Genomic DNA, 21,405 nt, shown 5'->3' on the forward strand with positions numbered 1-21,405 from the left:
TTAATATTTTGGGCCAACAGTTTGTTACTTTTTTTAACTAAATTTATTGTTTTTTAATATATCGCTAAAGAAAAATACTGCTATCTTAAACAAAAGCAACACATAAGTCATTAATCAAACTGATGTCATATTAAAGCATCAGTCTTGATTGCAGAATCTTTATCTTGCAATATTAAACCAAAACAGTGTCCTGTTACCCTCGTGCAGAAGACATATGCATTTTGTTTTCACATATCAAACACAAAGTGGAAAAACTTCATATTGATTTAGCGTGGCCGGTGGAGATGTCATCTGAATGTTTTTCACTTGTAATGAAATTATCCAGGGCCCTCTTCTTGGCTTATGGCCTCCGTGCTGTTGTATGACCAGACTTTATTAATCTGTCAGAACCCCACATGCAACAATACAGCCTCAAGAATCTCAGGGAGCTCTATAAGTCTCTGCTCTATGGGAAAAAGCCCTCCAAATACTTATTACAGTGTTCACATGCTCACACAAGGAACACCAATGAGTCACATACTCCACTCACTGCAGTTCTGTGACTCTCATGCATTTAGAGCTATATTTCCTCAAGTAATGCTTTAAAAGGTGACATGATGTTTTAATCAGTTCTCTGCAAGTAAAATTAAATTATAAAATGTAGTTGGAACAGACCTGTTTTCAGATGAGGCCTATGTTTGTGTACCTCTTGCCAGGCTGAGTCATAAGTGTGTCAGAGTTATTTGAACCCCTAAATGGACCATTTACTTCAAATGGAATAACACAAAAAATCTAGGGCTATTTGATGCTGAACTTGTTAAAAAGTTGAATGAGTATGTTTATATGACTATCTAGGGTTTTATAAATGTTTCAGTCTGTTAACCTATCCAACTCTTAAAAAAAAAATCAGTAATACATTATGAAAACTCTATTATCTACAATAAAAGTGCTTTGTGTATATATGGCTTTGTGCATGTGCCTTTAGGGTTTTTAAGTGTTTAAAAGTTGCATGTCTACCTAAGCTAATGTCAGTTTCCTTAAATTGTAAATGTCACAGGAAAATTATTGATGCAGTAGGGTTTGTTGACAAGGTATTTAAAATTATGTTGAAAATTTCCAGATGTAGTTTTAACCTCTTATTTTGTACATTTCAGTCAAAGCTAGAAGTTACAGTTGTTTTTGGAAAAGCAATTACTTGCATGATTAATTTGTGACAAAATTAGTTTACTTCTGGCCCGCAATTTGGTGATAATGCTAGAAAGGCTTTCAGAAAAAAGCACTCATATATTTCGCAATGTCTTGAATTTTCATTCCGCAACATTTCATCCATAACTGACTGTATATTTAAACAAGGTTCATTTCAAGTCTAATTTTAAAACCATTAGGGAAAAGCAATGTTGTTTGTGCAGCAGAAGGAAACATCTGAAGGAAAGTCTGAATCGCATATTTACACCATACAGTATATATATTTTAAGACTAAATACAATCCAGCTAAAGACAGTAAACAGCATTAGAAGAGGACTTAACATGATCTGCACAGCAATTAAGACCAGTATTACAAAATTCAGAAGACATACAAATATCAAACCTGTTTGTGAACCACATGCTGGAGGAACATACTGGACTATAAAGTGTTCCATCCGCCTATGAAAAGATTTTTTTTTTGTCTCAGTCAATAAGCATTTAAAAGATTAATTTAAAACATCACAGTTGTGTAGCAACCACCTAATATCAATTCTAAAAAGGGTTCATGGGTTTCAGTCACATTACGCACATCCTCCTGCCACTGAAAAAGTCCAATATGAACTAATGTATGAACAGGCTATATGAAGTGCTCCCTCTACAGGTCAATAAACTCATCACAGTAAAACAGCTGGAAAAAGTACCTCATTATAAGGGATATTTGGATAAAAAGAAGAATGATATTTAGAGCAAATATATTATATAATATTACCAATTAATGTTGCTTATCTATATTTACTAAGTAGCAGTTGCCAGCAACCAGTCAGCTATCAAATTGATTGTACAATTTAATGTAAGTGTAAGCATTGGAATAAATACTAGTGCAAGACCTTAAGCGAAGTCTGGAGACATAGGTTTATATCAACACCTACCCACAGCTACAAATAACAGCATAACACATCAACTGGTTATAATGTGTGAGATTAGTCCTCAGAAAAAGCATATACTGTATTTCAACATCTATCTTTAAAAAACAGCAAGTCACCCAGAATGGAAAATTCAGAACGAGTGGGTCAAAAGTCTCTGTACATATATATATATAGAGAGAGAGAGAGAGAGAGAGAGGCACAACTAATAGTGATTTCTCCTCCAGTTGAGGGAGTGCCTTCTCTTCCTCTTCCTGTGGCTCTGCTCTTTTCTCTCGGGCCAGGGAAATCCAGTCGCCATAGCTTTCTCCAGCTCCTCGTAATCCTCATTATCTGAGTCCTCCTCCTCCTGGACAGGGCAGGTCAGATCTGGGAAAACCTCCCTCAGTTTGGATGTAAAAAAGGACTGTAGACTGTGGCCTGCCTGAGCCACCTCTGAGTCCGGCTAGAGAGAGAAAGCAGCACAGTCAGCATCTACAGGATCTGACCTCTTAAGATCTACAGACAACCATATGTCTGAGTATATTCCTAAACATATTTAATAGTATATCCAACTAAGGTAAATGATCCTCCTACATACCAATAATGTCCTACCATATTGATGCTAATAAAAAATTGCATCAAAATCTACAAAAAAATCTTAATAATAATTTTTGTCTTGTTTTCCACAAATGTAAGATATTAAATGTAGAGAGTATCTTAAATGTACTTAATTTTTATGAGCATAAATTTAATTACATTTAGTGAAGAATGGTGAAGAACGGTTAAAAGGCTCAGGAAGAGCTTCTTCTCTGAGGCTGTGACCCTTCTAAACTCCACACCACCAATCTAACTCCACAATTCACTTAACTTATTTTTTTTATTATTTAAATTACTTATCACTTTTTACAGTATTGCACCTGCTCTCTTGCTGCATTGGTCACAGTACTTTACAAACGTATTTGCACTATTCATATTTTGCACAGACTGTACATTGTTCAAGCTATTACACTGTACACTGTCTAACGCTGTTACTGTACAAAGCACAGTACACTATTCCTATAAAAATATTATTGCATTACTGATATTTTGCTTAGACTATGCATTGTTTAACAATACTGTTGTACACCAACTGTATTTATTACCACTGTTCTTCATTGCTGCTGTTCATACTGTAAACATAACCCTACACAGCACTCCTATATATCTTCTGTACATACTCTGCTTAATATTGTATATAGCAACTCCACTGTACATACTGTAAATTATAGCTTCACTTACTCTGCACTTATCTGTATATAAAACACTATATTCTTGCACTTCTGGTTAGATCCTAACTGCATTTCATTAGATATGTACTTGTACTCTGCATAATGACAATAAAGTAGAGTCTAACCTTATCTAATCTAATCTTAAGAATAAAAAAATATATAAAACGTTGGTGTTTTTGAAAAAAAAAGTATCTTATGCTCATCAAGGCTGCATTTATTTGATCTAAAATGCAATTAAAACGGTAATGTTGTGAAATATAAACACAATTTAAAATAAGTTTTCTATTTTAATAAATATTATTAAATGCATTTTATTCCTTTGATGGCAAAGCTGAATTTTCAGCAGTCTTCCGTATCACATGATCCTTCAAAGATCATTCTAATATGCTGATTTGGTGCTCAAGAAATGTTTCTTCTTATTATTCCTATTATATTATAATATATAGGATGAAATCAGTATTTGCTACTTAATATTTTTGTGAACTGGAAAACATGATACAGTACCATTAAATATTTGGGGTAAGGTTTAATGAAGAAAGAAAGAAAGAAATCGATACTTATATTCAGCAAGGATTTATGACAGTAAAGACATTCATAATGTTGCAAAAGATTTCAGTTTCAAATGAATGTTGTTCTTTTGAACTTTCTATTCATCAAAGAATCCTGAAAACATGTATCAGTTTCCACGAGAACAGCACAATGAGAAGAACCATTATAAATGATTGAGCAGTGAGCACCAATAATAACTGTTAAATAATTGAACACCAGATAGGAATATTAGAATGATTTCTGAAAGATTGTGTGACAATGAAGACTGGAGTAATGGCTGATAAAAATCAGATTTACTACCAAAAGAATCAATTAAAATGAAAAAATATATTAAAATAAATTCAGCCTTGATGAACATAAAAGCCTTTAAAAAACATCAAAAAATCTTAATTATTCAAAACTTTTGACAGGTGCTGTATATTAGCAAAACATGTTTTGATGAAAACAATTATGCTTCTCAAGCAAATTTATCTTTATTTTTTTGCCACAAGTAAACATGTCCACTTAATCCTTAAGAGTGATGTGAGTAAATGGACTGGGGGGCTTGAGCACGACCCTCCATCATGGCTTGATTTTATGCACCTGTTTCCAATCGTGTAGCTGCATGGCCCCATCATTTTGATAATGCAGTGTACAAAAAATAAGGATGACAGAGTGAGATACTGTAAGTAGCCACTTATACATTCTTGTAATTTGATTGACATGATTAGATGAACAAGCTCCTCCCAAACTTACTTTCAGGACTTCATTTATTATACAATGCAAATACACAGAATGAACACAAATGAGTGTAGTTGTTTAGTTTTTTTTTAGCCTAATCTATTAAAAATTTAATTTCAGCTAAATTAAACAGGATATTAAAAAAGTAATGCATAATCATTATATCAGCACGCTGTCTGAATGTGAATCAGTTATGAAATTAAATATTCACCACTAATGGCTAGGAGGAGGTAGATTAACAAAATAATGCATTTCACTCACGTAGTTGAACTTGGCACAGTTTTTGAACATGAGCAGGACATCAGCCACAAACTCTTGCGGGGAATGATAGTGTGTGTTGCTGGTTCTGCTGAGCCTGTTCCGAATGACAGACAAGTCCATGGGTTTCTTGATGATCTGATAATAATGACGGGCCTATAAATAGATAAAAATAGAAAATTAACAGATAGAAAGATAGATAAAAGTATCATCTACAAATATAAAATCATAAGATATTCATTTTAAATTCACCAGAGGGCTGACAGGCTCATGGAACGGAGTGCTGAGAATATTGCTGAGGATCAGCAGCGTCAACTTCTCACATTTCTGTGATCAAACAGATAAGTCATCCATCAACAGAGATATTTCACTTTTGTTAGACAGACTGTAAATCTCTTGAGGGAGGAACTTTTTTTGGATTTAGACTCCCAGATCTCTGAGGTCACAGGATTAGTCAGAGCTAGATGAGATGAGACTCTGCATCCCCTTCACTTACCCTCTGGTCACACGCCGACAGCCCATATGGCAGCGAACCCGTGGACATCTGGTCATTCTCACAGTCATATTCCACCTCTGGCTGCTCCACATCCCTGCACAGGGTGCAAATCCAGTCACCTCTGTGGAAGCCCGAGATGATAAAGGTTAGCTTCAGCGGTGAGTAAAGACACAGGTGGATATGCAAAGTAGGAGGGAGAATGACTTACGTGGGGAAACTATGGAGAGGAGGGACATGGCATGACAGGTGAAAGACTTTGGGGCAATGATCACAGCAGAGAAGGTCTCCTCCGATGAGACAGACCGCACAGAAGTCCTCATTCTCTATCTCAGGGCTTTCCTCTGCAGGTTGATGTTCAACGGCACGTTCTGATACAGTCTCAGAGCCGGCGGCAGGTGGGAGAACCGGCTGCTCCGCTTCCCATTCAGACTCTGGTTCAAGATTCAGAGTCACTTCGGCCGTGGAATCTGGATCTGATTCAAATTCCTGTTCAGAAGCCGAGAGCACCCATTCAGGGGGCTGCTCTGAAATCACATCTGATTCAGATTCGACCTGCAGTTCGGATTCAGCGCTCGGATCTGACTCCTGCAGGAGCTCTGATTCCACATCTGCATCTGAGCCTGCTTCAGCTTCTCTTGTGGATTCAGCTTGGATATCAGAACCTGTCACTGATCTGAGCTCAGATGAGGAGTGTATTTCTTCTGTGTCAGGTTGTAAGATAGGGTCTGAATCATTGGAGATGGCTAGTACCCCGGACTCTTGGTTTATGTTGCAAAATTCTTGCACAGAAGGCTGAGAAACCTCAAGGGAGCCAGATGATTCACTGCTATGCAGATGTTCTGGTGATAGCTGCTCTATGGGCGACACGCTGTCCTCTGTCTGAACCACGCTGTCTCTGTCCTTATCCAAAGTTCCCTTGAAGGACATTAAAATTATTATTATGATCTGTCAGATGATATAAAACCTAGGAAAGCATTTCATCAACATTAAAGTGATACCTGAGAAGTGACCTTTCTCTCTAGCACTCTGAAGACAGTTTCTTCAGGTCTGAGTCCAGGCTCTGTTTGAGAAGTAAGGTTCTGAGGTGGATGTCGTGACACTAGGATCTTGAGTCGCTCAAGACACACAACTGGAACCTTCGAACCATCTGGGGCTTCTTTATCACTGTAGAAAACAAAAAACTTTCTACCTTTCAACCTTCAAGACAAATTTGCAATGTTTCTTGTAGGACCAGCAAGTAATATAAATAAAACCTAAATCGTGCATGACTTAGTGCAGTATTGTGTTGTTTCAGACAGGAGTGTCTCAGAGCTGCTCGGTCCGCAGTAAATGCTGCTGCACATGAGTTTGGGATGCTTACCTGTACATCTTCCCATACTTAAAGGGATAGTTCACCTTCAGTTGCTGGTCCTCATTGACTTCCATAGCATAGAAAAAACACTATGCAAGTCAATGGGGACCAGAAACTGAAGGTGAACTATCCCTTTAATGAGAACCACTTATAAACCGGCTGTTGTCAACAAAGGATAAGCTCTTTGCAGTTTTGCGCCAAAATAAATGCTCAAATACTTTAACATTTTAAAAAGATATTAAGAGTGAGAGAGATATTAAGCCATGACTATTAGTATTTTAACAATATTGTTATTTTTACCATATATTATATTTTATATTATTATATTTTTCTCAAATAAAAAAAATATATATTTTACAGGGAAATATTGCAATAGGGATATTTCTTATATTGTTTAGTATTTTTACTTATATAATAATAAAATAATAATAACCATAATAAAATATTGAATAATAATAATTTATGGTACAATATTGTAAAAAAAAAAATAATAATTTATAGTCATATTGATATATATAATCACAACATTTTTGCCCAAACTGTGCAGCCCTATAAATAAGCACATTAAACCTGGAGCTTTTTCTTTTTTTAACTTCTAAATTCTACCTGGTGTCTGGATCTTCTCGAAACAATTTTTTCTTCTTTCTGGTTTTCAGCCTTCTGTTTTCATAGGTATATGCATATACGTTATCTGAAAGCAGGAAAATGACTGATTAATCCACTACGAAATGTCCTCATTATGTATTTCTATTGTAAATTGAAAATAAAATAAGCATATTTATAAATCATAATCAGCCTCTTAACCTGGTTCAGACTTGTAGGTGGTCAGAGAGGATGCAGTGTGACTGTTTATATGTCCTGGGATCATCTCAGAAGCATCGAGTCGTGCACAGACCTGCTGAGATACAAGAAGCAAACAGTAAAATCTAAGTTATGAAACACTGCCACTTTGATGACAGGTAAGGGATGCAGTGATGTCACAACATCAGCATGCAGACTAAATCAGTGAATATGAATGTGAGGCAACAGTGAACTTGTTAAACTGAATACAATCAGTTATGTGGGCTGCTGCATCTAATTTGTTCTCAAACAGAAAGAGGTTAAAGAAACTGTTTCCAAGACAACAGTTATCTTATTTGATGTACATCATCTGGTTTATCCCTTAAAAGGCAAGTATCAGAGCTGTGTGCACTGGAACAAAGCTGTTTTGCACTGTATGACAGAGAGACATGTTTGAAATTAACTTTAAAAGGAATCGTGATGAAAAGCAATTCAGGACAAGAGCATTTCATCAATGTCAATTAATATTAATATAGTGAATTATTCATACCAATGTACTATTCTTATCTTATTAGAAATATATTTTCAAAAAAGTTTGTGGGGTCCGTGTTTAACATTACGACTACACCTCTATGCTATTTCACACTGGAAAAAAAATTAAGCGGCAAAACAATTTTCACTCTTGATAGTACATTTCACAATTAATTACAAAAAAATAGAAACTTCTATTTTGAAGTAGAAAAACTAAGATAATATTTTCTCATAAAAATTCTAATATCACTTGTTTTATTTACAACTTTGATTTTTTATTTTTTTTCCTCCAGTGTAGAAACAATGCTGAGCTCTAGGAAAAAACACTCACTAATATAGTGCCTCTCAACCTTTTGACTCCAAGGCCTTATTATGTGCACAACAATATAATTAAAGTATTTATTTATTTATTTATGGAAATTGTAAGTGTAGACAGATTAAAACATGCAATTAAAATAATTATTGTTTTTTTGTTCTTGTTGTTTTAGCTTATTTTAAAGCTTGTTTTTCCTTATTATAAACCCCTGGTTATAAACCACTGCACTAATACAAGCCATGTCTACACGAATCCTAGCATCCATGGAAGCTTTCCATTCCACAAAAGGTTCTTTATAATGGAAAAAGTTTTAAATTTTTTTTAATAGTTGGTGGTTCTTTTAAGAACTTTTCACCGAGAGGTTCTTTGGGGAACCAAAAATGATTCTTCTGTGGCATCGCTGTGAAAAGAGGGTATGTTTGTCTTGCCACGTATATAGAAAGTTTACCTGCTGCGTTGTGCATCCCTGGTTCCCAGCCACTGTTGCCAGGCTATGAGCAGCTCTGGTCGGCCTGTCTTTACAGAGCCTTTTACGAGGCCCTCTGGGTTCTTTTGAGGTGCTCTGAGACCTGGTCGCCCTCTTCGAACCGGAACGGCTCTGGCCGCCACCTCCTCGGCCTTGAGCCCGTGTGAACATCTCCAGCGCCGAGGATCTCTACGGAAGAGAGCCAAAGTCTCATTAGCGCAGTACTAGGCTAAAAGTGATCTCGACAGCATATGCGGCACACTACAACCATAGCAACAGTGACAACAGAGGACATGAAGGTGAGGAACAATAACCTTGAGTGTGACAATGCACAATAGCTACACTGGTTTGGAGCAAAAGCCAGCACAATCACATCTTTCAAACGCAGAGAGAAAAGTGCCGCAACTCCGAACGCTACAAAATAATTCTCCTGATAATATATGACTTAGTTACAGCACCAATTATCGTATGTAAATCCCACATCTGGGGCATGGAAGGCTTCTTTGAATTTGCAGCATTAACACATCAGAGATTAGACTTTCTCTCCTCCACGGCCCTCTTCTTCTCTTGTCATCGTTTCACTAATGCGAGAAGTTGTAGAAAAGCCCCAGCGACTGCATCCTTCACTAACACGACAAATGTCAGAGTTGGAGGCAGCAGCCCGTACGCTCGACGTAGCCCCTCCTCCATCTATCTTGTTTTCTCTCTCTCTCATAATCACCTCAGGAATAAAAACACTCACCTGATAGAAGCCCAGGAGGACAGGGTGGAATGAATCAAGCTGTGGAGAGTGTGTCTTGCAAGCATGTGTGGGTGCAGGAAGAAGGTAGGAGGTCTCAGAGACTTTAGAGGTAATCGTGTGGGCTCTACAGCGAGATGAAGAAAAATGCAACAGCCGGCTCCTTCAAATCCCCTAGCTTCTCATTAATGCCAGGTTAAGTAAATATGTGGTTGCACCCAAGTGCTTTTTCCCTCCCTTTAATCATGTCACAGTTACGGGCTGAAGATGATACATAAAAAAATATATATTAGACTAATTTGCCTCTGGAGTGCCAAATCTTACAGGGAAACTGATTTTGATTGGTGTTTGTCCTAGGAAGATTTATCAAAATACTGACATCAAGAGAACTAATGCCTGATTTGGTTTTTGTCCAATACTGCTTGAGGAGCGGTTGCTGAGCAGAGTGAGTTTGTGTGTGTGTGTTATTTTGTGGTCTTAATTGTTTCTGAGCTCACACCAGTTGTCCTCACTTATGTCTCACCATCTGCTTGCAGAGGTGCTGTCAGTAGCTGTCAAGATGAAAACACATTACAGCCGCATAAATAGAGATGATGCTGCCTGGAATGATTCAATTTCCTCTTTCTAAATTAATATTGAGAGCAGTGGAGCTTGTTTCGATGTCGAGTTCACCGTTCTCACGCCGTCATCCACTCCAAATACACTTAAAGCACAAGCACAACATGAGCAAAGTGAGCAAATATTTGAACTGAAATAGCACAAAATAAAAAAGATGAGAAAGAAGCTACAGTTAATGGGTGGTTGACATGAAATGTGACCGTGACAGCTGTGTGAAAACATGTCAGAAGTGTGACGTATACTTAATCTAAAACTTTTTTCTTGAATAATTATTTATCTTTATATAATTCTTCATAATAATCACACACACACACACATTATGAATACTATTATTATTATTTAATATACAGTATGCACGTTTAAATACAACAGTTAAAATAATAATAATATAATATATAATTTATATCACTAAATTATTTATTTTCATTACTGATTAATTACCTGTCATTTGTATGACCTCATGAAAGTATGAAAATGTTTATAATATTCATAAATTGTATAAAATGCCCAAGGTTTTTATTAATTTACATGACTTTTCCAGGTCTATTATTATTATTAGGCTACATCATATACCAGGGTTTTTCAATTGGGAAAAAAATTTTAGTTTTAGAAAAACTATTTTTGAGGACGTGAATTAGAAGAAGAAATATCTATTGTGTTTAATTGTTTTAGCTTATTTTAATTGTTGTTGTTGTTTTTTTCTTAATTTAATTTTAAGTCATCTTGAGTCCCCCTTAGATGTTTGCTGAAGCCCCCTAGTGGGTCCCGGCCCCCTGGTTGTGAGCCACTGTCATGGAGAGACTACATGGAATATCTGTACTTCATAAACTCATTTGCAGCACCACAGGACAATTAAAATGAGTTGTACAAATGCTATATGATTAATAATAGTTATGGTTAATAATAGTTAAAAAAAAATGACCTGTCACTTCGCTGAAAATGTATACTCTCCATTCATTCATTCATATATCACAAGTTTTGACTTAAAATCTTGACATTGAAAAACAAATGATCAACTACCAAAATTAAAGTCAGTATACTGTAAGGACCCTACACTTGAGCCCTCTCCAATGCTTCAGCACATTTGCAGTGCTGCTCGATGGCCTTTTCTTCTGCTAGGACTTGTGGTGTGGACCAGTTAATGGCGTGGTTGACATGCAGCCTCTGCAAGCACTAAAGAGCGCCAGGCCTGAGGATTGTGGTGAGTATCGAGCACAATGAGAGCAAAGGTATTGCTTTGCAAAGGACAGATAAACAACGACACATTAATGAAACTCACCCTGTCATCACCGATGCGAGCATCGATAGGCTGCAATTCAATCATGGGCTGGTTGCTGGTTTCTGTGGTTGTCTGCACTTGAGCCTGATTGCGGACCTGCGGCAGCCCTGTAGCTCCTCCGGGTGCAGATGTTTGCCCTCTTTCACCGGGAGGCTGGCCTGATGCAGAGTTTCTTCCGTCCATGGCAGCCTGGTTGGAATTAGCAGGGAGCGGCTCGGGCAATGGTCGGTTGGCTCCGACAGGCTGTCGAGGTGAAGCAGAGCTGATTCCATGCTGGACGGGGTCAGATCCAGGGTGAGAGGTGGACTGCTGTAGAGGCTGAGCTCCAGGCGGATGCACCGGGACAGATGCATCAGCCTCCCAGCAGCTGTGAAGAGATGGCGGGGAGCTCCGCCTGGTGGCCTGAGGACACTGGGAAGGGAATTTATCCAAAGGGACGGATTGAGTAGGTCTGCAGTGAAGGCAGCAGAGCTGGGGCTGACAGAAGGCCTGGCAGGCGCATCCAGGTTCCCGCACCGCATGGCACAGAGGAGGCATTGCTATGCATGGGACAGGCTGGGGTCGCAGAATACTGGGATGACCCACAACCTCTGGATATGAACGACTTCCACCTTCAACAACCAGTTGACCTAAAGCAAGGAGGATTCATTACAGTGATGCGCGGCAACAGATATTCCTCAAAAAATTCATTTAAATTTTTCTCCACTAGTGTTATCTTGCAACACTAATCTTGTACTAGTGGCAAAAGCATTAAAAAAAGGTATTTTTAATGTCCTCAGTGATAATGAAGGTTTGTTAATGAATATTATGATGCTGATTATTTATGATTATTAATTATATATTTATAATTATATAAATATATATTGTCTTTTTTCATTGTCCAAAGACATATTTTTATTTATTTAATTGTTTTATGTCCAACTGACATTGTTAGTTACAATGTTCTCCATTTTAAATGAATGGAAGTGATGATGCCATCATGACATTTTGCTTAACGCATTGTGATTGGCCTATTTTTCATTTTATAGCCACCTTTACACTGCAACCAAATTTCATTTGAACAGAACCAAAGTCTAAACCCTAAGCTCATCTAAAACTTTAAAAGCAGTTTTTGAGGGCTTGAAAACACTGGAATATTCTTCCTGGAATGTGCAAATCTAGATTGACATTATCCTTGTATGAAGAACAAAGCATATGTAAAAGTTATAAAAAATAACCATCTAATGTCATTGTCCAATAGTTCAGTTTACCTAAAGTAGACATCTGCTTGGTCCAGAAGCTGGCATCCCAGTTAAACTTGATTTTCAATGGGGTCCAAGCCTCTGAGAGCATCAGTGGCTCCAGCAATTGCTGCATCTGAAGAGCAATCTGACAAATGAATTATAGATCAAACCTCATGATTACAGAGACACCGAGTTATAAATATTGCATGCAATTCTGGCAGTGAAACTGAAACTCTTTCTCCACTGTCTCTTTATTTTTAAGTTTATGAGAAAATGATTAAGGCTAGTTCTAAATGCAGCCATGAAAAATAGGTGAGGCTGCTTTAAACTAATAGTGCTGACATCTTTTTGAGACCTGCCAGAAACTTAGCAGGCAGCCGCCAGGAATCTTAACATATGAAGCCCACTTGGACAGGAGAAAATCCTACCAGCTCTTTGCTGAATAGCAGTGGATTGCGTCTGTGGTGGGCTGTAGCCCAGGTAATGAAGTTCTGCATGTGCTCCAGCTGGCTACACAGCTCTATGGCCCCCTGCAGCTGGTCCTCCAGACGTTGCTTGAAATCACCGGAGATACTCTGCAACCGGAAGACAACGACAAAAATGTGGATCTCCACACTGTTTTTCCCAAGATCCCCATCTGGTTGTCGCTACTTGGCAGAATCTGCCTATTTTGCATGATTTGCTCAGAAGACGCTCTGTTCCACACGCTCCATCACCACTACATCCATGGATGTTTGGAGATGAATACGTTTGGAACGGCACAGAAAGACAGAGAGGGAAACGAGGGAAAAAGTAATTACCTCCAGTTGTTCTATTAATACGTTGGCCCGTTTGTTAAGCTCGTTCATCATAATCATCTTAGCCATTTTTATCTGGTTCTCTGCCTTCCTCTGCGTGATCTTTATACCATGAAGCCTGGACAAACGGAAAGAAAAACGAACGGGGAGATGGTTGAGGGATATGGTTGAAACAAACCGATATGACCGGTACATCTGGATGCGTGAACATCTGCCGAAATCATTCAAAGGAAGTAATGGATCTTGTCAACGTCATTTTATGCTTGTTGTCTTAAGCATCCCAGCTGTTCGCTTTTCAAATGAGTAATGGACACGCTTTGTTTAGCTTGCATTAATGCTAACATTAGCAGCATCATGGAAATGGAATAGGTGGGGTATCGCCTCACCTGCCCTGGATCTGTTTAGCGGTGCTCTCCACAGCAGATCTCTTCTCCTCCACTCGGGCCGTGAGGTTCTGCAAGAGCCAACGCTGGTCTTGCAGAGCCTTCCCAACGTGCACCAGTCTAAAGATAAGAAACCAACAGCCAGTGAAACACCTTTGACTTTTAACGTTTACACACAACACACTCGATAGCATATTTGTTGATACGTGAGAAAGTGGCCACCTGTTCTGTCTGCATCTTTGCGCATGTGTTTAGGAAAGCATATGAGAGAGAGTGTTTGCATGTGTACAAGAGCATAGTGAACGTGGCCATGCGTGGCAATGGGTATGTGTCCTCTACGCATACCTATGGTCTTTGTGGGTGGACAGGTGACAGATGCTACAGGCCATGAGGTCGCACGTTTCACACAGGAGTTCCAGAGGCTCCTGTTTATGGAGAGGACACATGACAACTGCATGCCCGCAGCAACCGGCTCCTGAGACACGCAACACAACAGAAGAGAGAAAATTAGGCCTAATTAGCTGATTCCCAGAAAGAACACATTATCTGTAATCAAGAATCAAATATTTAAAAGAAATGTTACAATGGAAAAATGCAGGAAAACAAATGTGTTAATAAGAGCATGTGGAATCTCTCAGAGTTCTGCAGGTTTAATGAGGTTTTAAGTATGTTCGAATCATTTTGACCAATATAGCACGAAAGACCTCGCTTGGCCTCTGTGAGTTATGCTAGCTTCATTTATTTTTAGTGGAGGAACAAAGCACATCAAAATCCTAATAAATATTTCTGGACGTATAAATGCATCATTTTTCCAGCAAAAGAAAAACAGACAAAAATGGAACACAGCAGAGCTTTGATCAATCAGTTAATGTCTCATTAAAAGCCCTGCCAATATGAGGAATGTAACTCTACGTGTGCTTTTGAAGAGCCAAATAAAGTAACAGATACTGCTTTCATGTGTGCCTTCAGAATGGCCCACATTTCACATACACCTAGCACTGGACATTTAAACAATATCACATCAAAATGCTAATTATACATGATCATGCAAACTACATAAACAGACAGGTTTTTAACTATTTTATAGTATTTTTTTTAAATATCTAGTGCTGTATGTAATATATATATCAAATGTATTTAATATACAAATATAACACATTTTTCTTAAATATATATGTGCATGTGTGTGTATTTATATATATTATATACATAATAAATATACACAGTACACACACATATATTATGTAAACAAAAACTTTTATTTTGAATGCGATAAATCGTGATTAATTGCTTGACATCACTAAAAATATGACATCAGAATGTTAAGTTTAAATGATCATGTAAACTACACAGACAAGTTTTAACTACCTTATTATTTTATTCTATTTTATATTTTTTTTTATTTATATTACAATTCGTTTTTGCTTTTGAAGAGCCAAATAAAGTAATACATACAGCTTTCATGTATGAATTAATAAAAAAAATATATATATCAGAAAAAATGAAAAAAAAAAAAAATCTGAAAACCTTCAGACAAGTTTTAACAATTTCATTTTATTTTACTTTTTATTATATAAAAATAATAATTTAGGGTTTTTTTTCAATAAAATTAAAGTTAAATGACAATAAATTCATATTTTATTTTTATATAATAATTAAATAAAAGTTTATTTAATATATATATTATTTTATTTTAAAACTAAACCTGTTTGTTTCTGTTTTAAATATACAAATAAAACCCAAAAGAAAACACCAAAGAAGTCTGCCGAGGTTTTGAAAAAACTGAAATGAGTTTCTTTAAATAAAGACATCTGCATTAACCTGGGCTGAAGCAAATGGCATAAACAAATAAATCAAACATTCTCATTTCCATTCCATTGTAGCAAACAATCTAAATAAACCATTATTACTTGAACAGTCCCTTGGCATATATAATTCTGTGAGCAGAGAAAGTTAGTCAGGCAGAATGCAGAACTCCGTTAGTAAAGAAGGACCTCAACCGACAGCACCTGTCACACTGGATATACAGTCTGTCCATCAGAGGCGCCGGCCGGCTGATGCTGTGACAGTGTAGGGTAGACAGAGACACACTGACACTTTGCACAGGGAGAGATGTGTTAAAGTACGAGACCACAGGCTCCAACACTGAAGAGCTCCCCCTGCCTCAGTGCATACTGGTGACTGACCACATCCTGCTTCACACCCGCACTTTTGTTTCTCTCACACTCTACCACTCTTTCTTTTTTCTCTTTCTACCACTCTTTCGTTTATCACTCCATCTCTCATTTTCTGTGAGGACTTGTGGTGTCGTTATCATACGTTAAGTGGATTTCAGAGCGTCTTGAGAGAAAGCTCAGGAGTATCGATAAAAGAAAGCTAGCGTCGGACAGGCGTGTGTTGTGCTGCGTTTGCTGAGAGAGAATCAGTTTTAGAAAGTGGGTCACATAAAAAATACAACACTACAATACATCACAGGATAATTATTCAGACTTATTATAAAATGCATTATTCATCGAGTTAAAGAAGAGGGGTTAGAAAAATATGGTGCGGAGCTGATAATGTCCGGTGGCCAAGAGCAGAAACGTGCAAGCAAACAGCCGACCTGAGCTAAAAGAGGAAAGTAATTACAGATCGGTAAAAGAAAGACGCTCTTGCCTATTTCAGACGGTGATGGAGGGTCTCGTGGCTGGTGCTGCAGGTCAAAGAGCTGAGTGGAGCTTCTCTCGTGCTGATGCAAGTCTGTGCACTGGAAACACAGCCACTTGTTGCAGAAGGTGCACAAGCTCTGTGCCATCCTGGGCTCTGAACACTCAGAACAGCACTGCAGATACATTTAAAATGAATTTGATTCTTTTGCATTCCAATAGAGCAGGATTTGCTGACATATCTGTCAGCCACAAAGGAGTAGGCGTCTTACCTCCACAACAACTAATCTAGCTGGCATAAACTAAAGCAGCATCTTTAATTTCTCAAGTAGCACTTCAACATATAAAAAGAAGACCTTTTGAAATCTGAAAACACTGAAAAGTTTTTTTATTTTGTCAGTTAATGGATATCTTCTTTCGTGCTCTACGGGTATAAAAGAAAGTCATACACGTTTTTTGGATAAATTATCACTTTAAACTACTCAAGATGTCCACTGGGACTTAATATTCCTAAGCCAACCACTGTTGTCATGAAAAACAATATAAAGTATTCATTCTGAACCCTGCACTTGCTGTGCTTTAATGACTCATTAGAAAGCAAAGCCGCCTGTTCAAAGGACGCCAAAAATATTCACATTTGCATTTCGCATTATTATTCCCAAAAAGCCTAACTGGCAAAACAATAACACATCATGCGTCATCTGTGTGTCGCAAGAAGCTGCAGTTCACTGATTACCTCGGTGTCAAATCAAATACAATTAAAATCTCACAGATTCAAGCTTGCAAAATCTTCCTAAAAATTGAGTGCAGAAACGTCTTACCTTCTCCATGCCGATGGCGGGATATGGACTCCTCTGCGTGTGCGTGTGAGAACGATTGCGATATCCAGCAGAGCAGCTCTCGCAGCAGTGAGGCAAGGACACGGCAAGCCTCTGACACAGCTAGAGCTCCACACCACACTGTGACAGCTGTACCTGCGGCAGGAAGTAGTGCACACTGCACACTTTAACCCCAGCGGAGTAGACTCCTGAGCGCTCCTCCTCGTGTGCCCTCAGCCGTGGCCGGCGTGTAGCTCTCCTCATTGGCTTTCTTCAGCTGCTCGGATCCCGAATCCTTCCCTCTGACAGCCACCATGATCTTTCTTCTTAAATAAGCCTGTTCATAATAATTGGGAATTAGGGAGGGCTGATAATTATTTTTTTTTCTGGGACAAAATATCCCCGGCAGCCCTTGTTGCCAAAAATGGAAGGGGAGAGGTGCCAGATGACCTACAATATTTAAGAGAATCGCGTGGAGGAGTGCAGGCGAAGGGTGTGAGATAGATCGGGGATGAGGGAACACGTTGGTGCCCTCCTTCCTTGCTTCCTTAGATCAGCACTAGTAAGGGACAGGTCCCTCCGGACCGGGCCCGCTCCCACGTAACACGCTGAAACCGGGTCAGCCTTCTCCAGGAGCAGATGGGAATTGAGATGTGCTCGCACAATGCCCTGCAAAGCGTGAAATCAATTATGATCCTCTCACACTTGCTGTTCTCAAAGAATTTGGAGGCATGACTTCCTCAAAATCTGTCGCAGGTAGAGATATTCAGCAACCGATGCATAAGGCAGGTGGGCTTGCAAACGGGATTGGAGGAAACTAATGAAACCGCACGTAATCCGAACTGACATCGGTGTCGTGCGGATCCCCTCTAAGAAAGCACCTCTACCACCGTGAGTCTGCCTGACAACAACCCCTGCAGCCTGACCTACAAATCTGACAACTCTCTCTATTCCTCTAGAGCTGCTCATGGGAGCTTAAAACCATCCGATTCCCCATTGTGTACCCACAGACCCACTTTAAAACACAATTAGTCTACCCAGCCAGTCTTTCTCTTGTTCTTCGGGCAGACAGGCATGCCTGCGTCTCCCTCCTTGCCTTCCATGCCACTCCATTTGGCTTTTAAAACAAAAAGCTCACGCACTCTCTCTCTCTCTCTTTGGTCTTACTACAAGAGATGACTCCTTTTCTCCAGTAAGTGGATACAGCACAAGTATCTTTCTGCCTGAGAAAGCACAGTCATCTCTAGAGGAAGTACATTAATAGAAACTTGAGAGGAGGTTCCTCCCCTGGAAGAACACCTTAGTAACATCCATTAACATCATTGGTTATGAGATCATGACAGGGGAATGGCAGATTTGCCCATAGCAGATGGTAATGGCTCAGTACAGATTATTCAATTCATTATGTCTTCACTCATTACAAGTGAATGTTTATTGTAGCCAATTATCGGTTTGGAGATTGCAGTTCTAACATGCACAGAGAAAAGGCCTTTTCTTGGTAATCTGAAAGAATGAATATAGCAAAATGGTAATCAGTCATGTCCTTTATATAAGTGATACAAACTTAATCTAATGTTTAAATTACCATTGGGCCTCTGAGATGATTGTTTCCTTTTCATGTGTAAATATGCAGCCATTTGTCTAGCGAGACAGAATATTTAATTGTAGCATAGTGCAATGATGTGATGTCCCATTGAACAAGCTACAAATAACCAAACAGTTGTCAGTCACATGATTTAGTGCAAAAATTGAAGAAAAAAACAAACAAACAGCCAAGACCTTCAAGCACACACTTGAGAGGTTTCTTCATAAGGAGAGCTATTGTATGGATGGTTTCAAGCACTTGGAACTCCAGCTGCTGATGTAATAAAAAAGTGATCATGCATTGGGAAGATTTCAAAAGGAGTCATTATCATTCTAACAGGTGAAAAGGAAACACTGAAAACATTTACATAAACAATAATGAAAGATAAAACATTTTGAGATAAAATGGAATGAGATTTTTCTTCATATGAATCCAGTGATATCTCGCCCTCATTATACTGTGGAGATGAGCAGAGTAAAATATATAGGATATATATATATATATATATTCATACATAGACTACAAATAAAGTAATTCTTTAGCAACAAAGGAAGTAAAAACTTTTGGGGGATGGGTGGTCTTGTAAATGTACATTTTCATACAAGTATATTTTTAATGCAAGTAGAGATAGGCATATAATAAGTATTTAGTTTTAAATGGATTTCACACGAGTTTAGAATGTAAGTCACAGTGCGTATGATGTCACATTGTTGCTAAAAGACAAAAGATGCCTTCGCCTGAAGGAGGTAACCATAACAACACTACGCTGCGCACGCGAATTCTAGTACGATAAATTATGGGTTAAGGTGAAACTACTTCGATTCACAAGTCATTGTGCATCACTTTATAAACCTAGAAATATACCAGCAGAAAAAGACTCTAGCGTTAGTTTGAACCCCTTTAAGAACCCTAACCCAAATTACAATTTGTGTTGAAAGACGAAACTGAATAGCTAGGCTATTACCGCCCCCAATAAATGACCTTTTTACATTTAGGTTGCATTTAACAATTTAACAGACGTAAGTGGTCAAATTCATACTTGCACAGAAAGCTAGACGCAGTATAATTTGCACAAATAGGCCAATCAATCAGAAAGGCTGAAATCAATCTGACTGCATAAATAGATCTTTACCTTAAATTTTAAACTTTTAACATACTGTATGAATGACAAATAACTACTGAGTGAAATAAAATTCTTGTTAAGGCATTCTGCAGACATAAAAGGTTGTTTCTTTCAAATTTTTCCAATTATTCCACTTTACCTCGTATTATTTACTTTAAAAATACAACAAACTAATAATTCACATAATTGTCCAGGCTATTCCATAGAAATACTACTTAATAAAAACTAACACTGAGGAAACAGGAACGCTTGACAAGATATGATACACGTATGCACGTGTGTAAGTTGCAATATGTCCAAATGCGCACGACCTCTGCGTTTTTGGATGAATCTTCTCGCACACCTCACACAGATGGGATGGCACTCCACAAAATCCTGCACAAACTGCTCACATACGTGACAACATTCGTGTTTAGCGCAATATAGATCGTTACTGAGTATAACCACACACTGACGATGTCAAATAGTGATGAACGCATGCACACATAATGAGAGTTTGAACCGCACCTTGCTTCTCTTGAAGAGGCACAAATCCAAAAACCATCCTCCTCCTCCTCTTCGGCGGCTGGAAGCTTATAGCGATTTCTGCAGTGCTTCAGTGACTAAATAGCTTGCTATCACTGTATCGTTTAAAGTCTTTCCACCCCTGGAGACTATATTTCTTACACGCGTATGATTTTATTCCCGCTATCGTTTAAGCACTGCAACTGTCAAAAGGCAAAATTGTGCATGCATCTATAGTGTAGATGCACAAGTTTCATTGTGCGGTCTCCAGGAGATCTGCCATGTAATAGCGCCACGTAATCAAAGTTACAACGAAACCGAGCGCATTATCAATCCCGTCCTTCACCTCCTGTATTTCTTCGTGATACGCACCGCGTTGCGCACTAAAGTTCTCTACCTTTAAATGTCGCCTGCATCCAATCCAGCAGATGTCGCCTTTGTCTCAGTTTTCTTGTACTACAGGTGAGAGAAGAACGATTATAGATGCAAGATTTTCCATTTTACCGCACGGTAAATTGAATTACTTTCAGCAATAGATAGTATAGGAAGCGTTCAGTTGCTTGTAATCATGAATCACATTATTGTTATGGTTAGTTAAAATTACATCAGTTTATATAGAGAGTATATTATTGTTAGGGTTATATAAAGATGTTTATATCAGTTTCATGTGTTTAAAATTCCATGAAATTGGAAAAGCCAAAAGTTTTCTTTTATCAGGGTCACTGTAATTGCCCTTTTTATCCAAAAATATGTATAGCTAATACAGTGTTCAGAGAGTGTTCAAATATTATTTGTATTTAGTATTTGGTATGCAATTATTATATGCATTCTATGGTATTTACTTCAACAGCTTTTATAACACCTACAATTTCCTTCACGGCTTTTAA

The 21,405-nt window shown here is 38.1% G+C and overlaps 1 protein-coding gene across 1 annotated transcript; it reads right to left on the reverse strand.

Moving 5' to 3' along the window:
- Positions 1 to 1,428: 1,428 nt before the first annotated feature.
- On the reverse strand, positions 1,429 to 20,913 carry LOC306864866 (tripartite motif-containing protein 66-like). The gene is made up of 18 exons (XM_079409127.1): positions 20,522 to 20,913; positions 17,310 to 17,643; positions 16,499 to 16,664; positions 14,189 to 14,318; positions 13,847 to 13,963; positions 13,464 to 13,578; positions 13,092 to 13,238; positions 12,691 to 12,808; positions 11,441 to 12,069; positions 8,787 to 8,993; positions 7,516 to 7,609; positions 7,318 to 7,402; positions 6,359 to 6,524; positions 5,569 to 6,275; positions 5,361 to 5,481; positions 5,117 to 5,191; positions 4,868 to 5,020; positions 1,429 to 2,532 (listed from the first exon to the last, which is right to left on the reverse strand). Exons 2-18 carry the CDS (start codon positions 17,316 to 17,318, stop codon positions 2,293 to 2,295), a joined length of 3,279 nt encoding a protein of 1,092 aa, XP_079265253.1. The 5' UTR covers positions 17,319 to 17,643; positions 20,522 to 20,913; the 3' UTR covers positions 1,429 to 2,292.
- Positions 20,914 to 21,405: the final 492 nt, after the last annotated feature.

Source organism: Barbus barbus, assembly GCF_936440315.1.
Source record: "Barbus barbus genome assembly, chromosome: 1".
Lineage (NCBI taxonomy): Eukaryota > Metazoa > Chordata > Actinopteri > Cypriniformes > Cyprinidae > Barbus > Barbus barbus.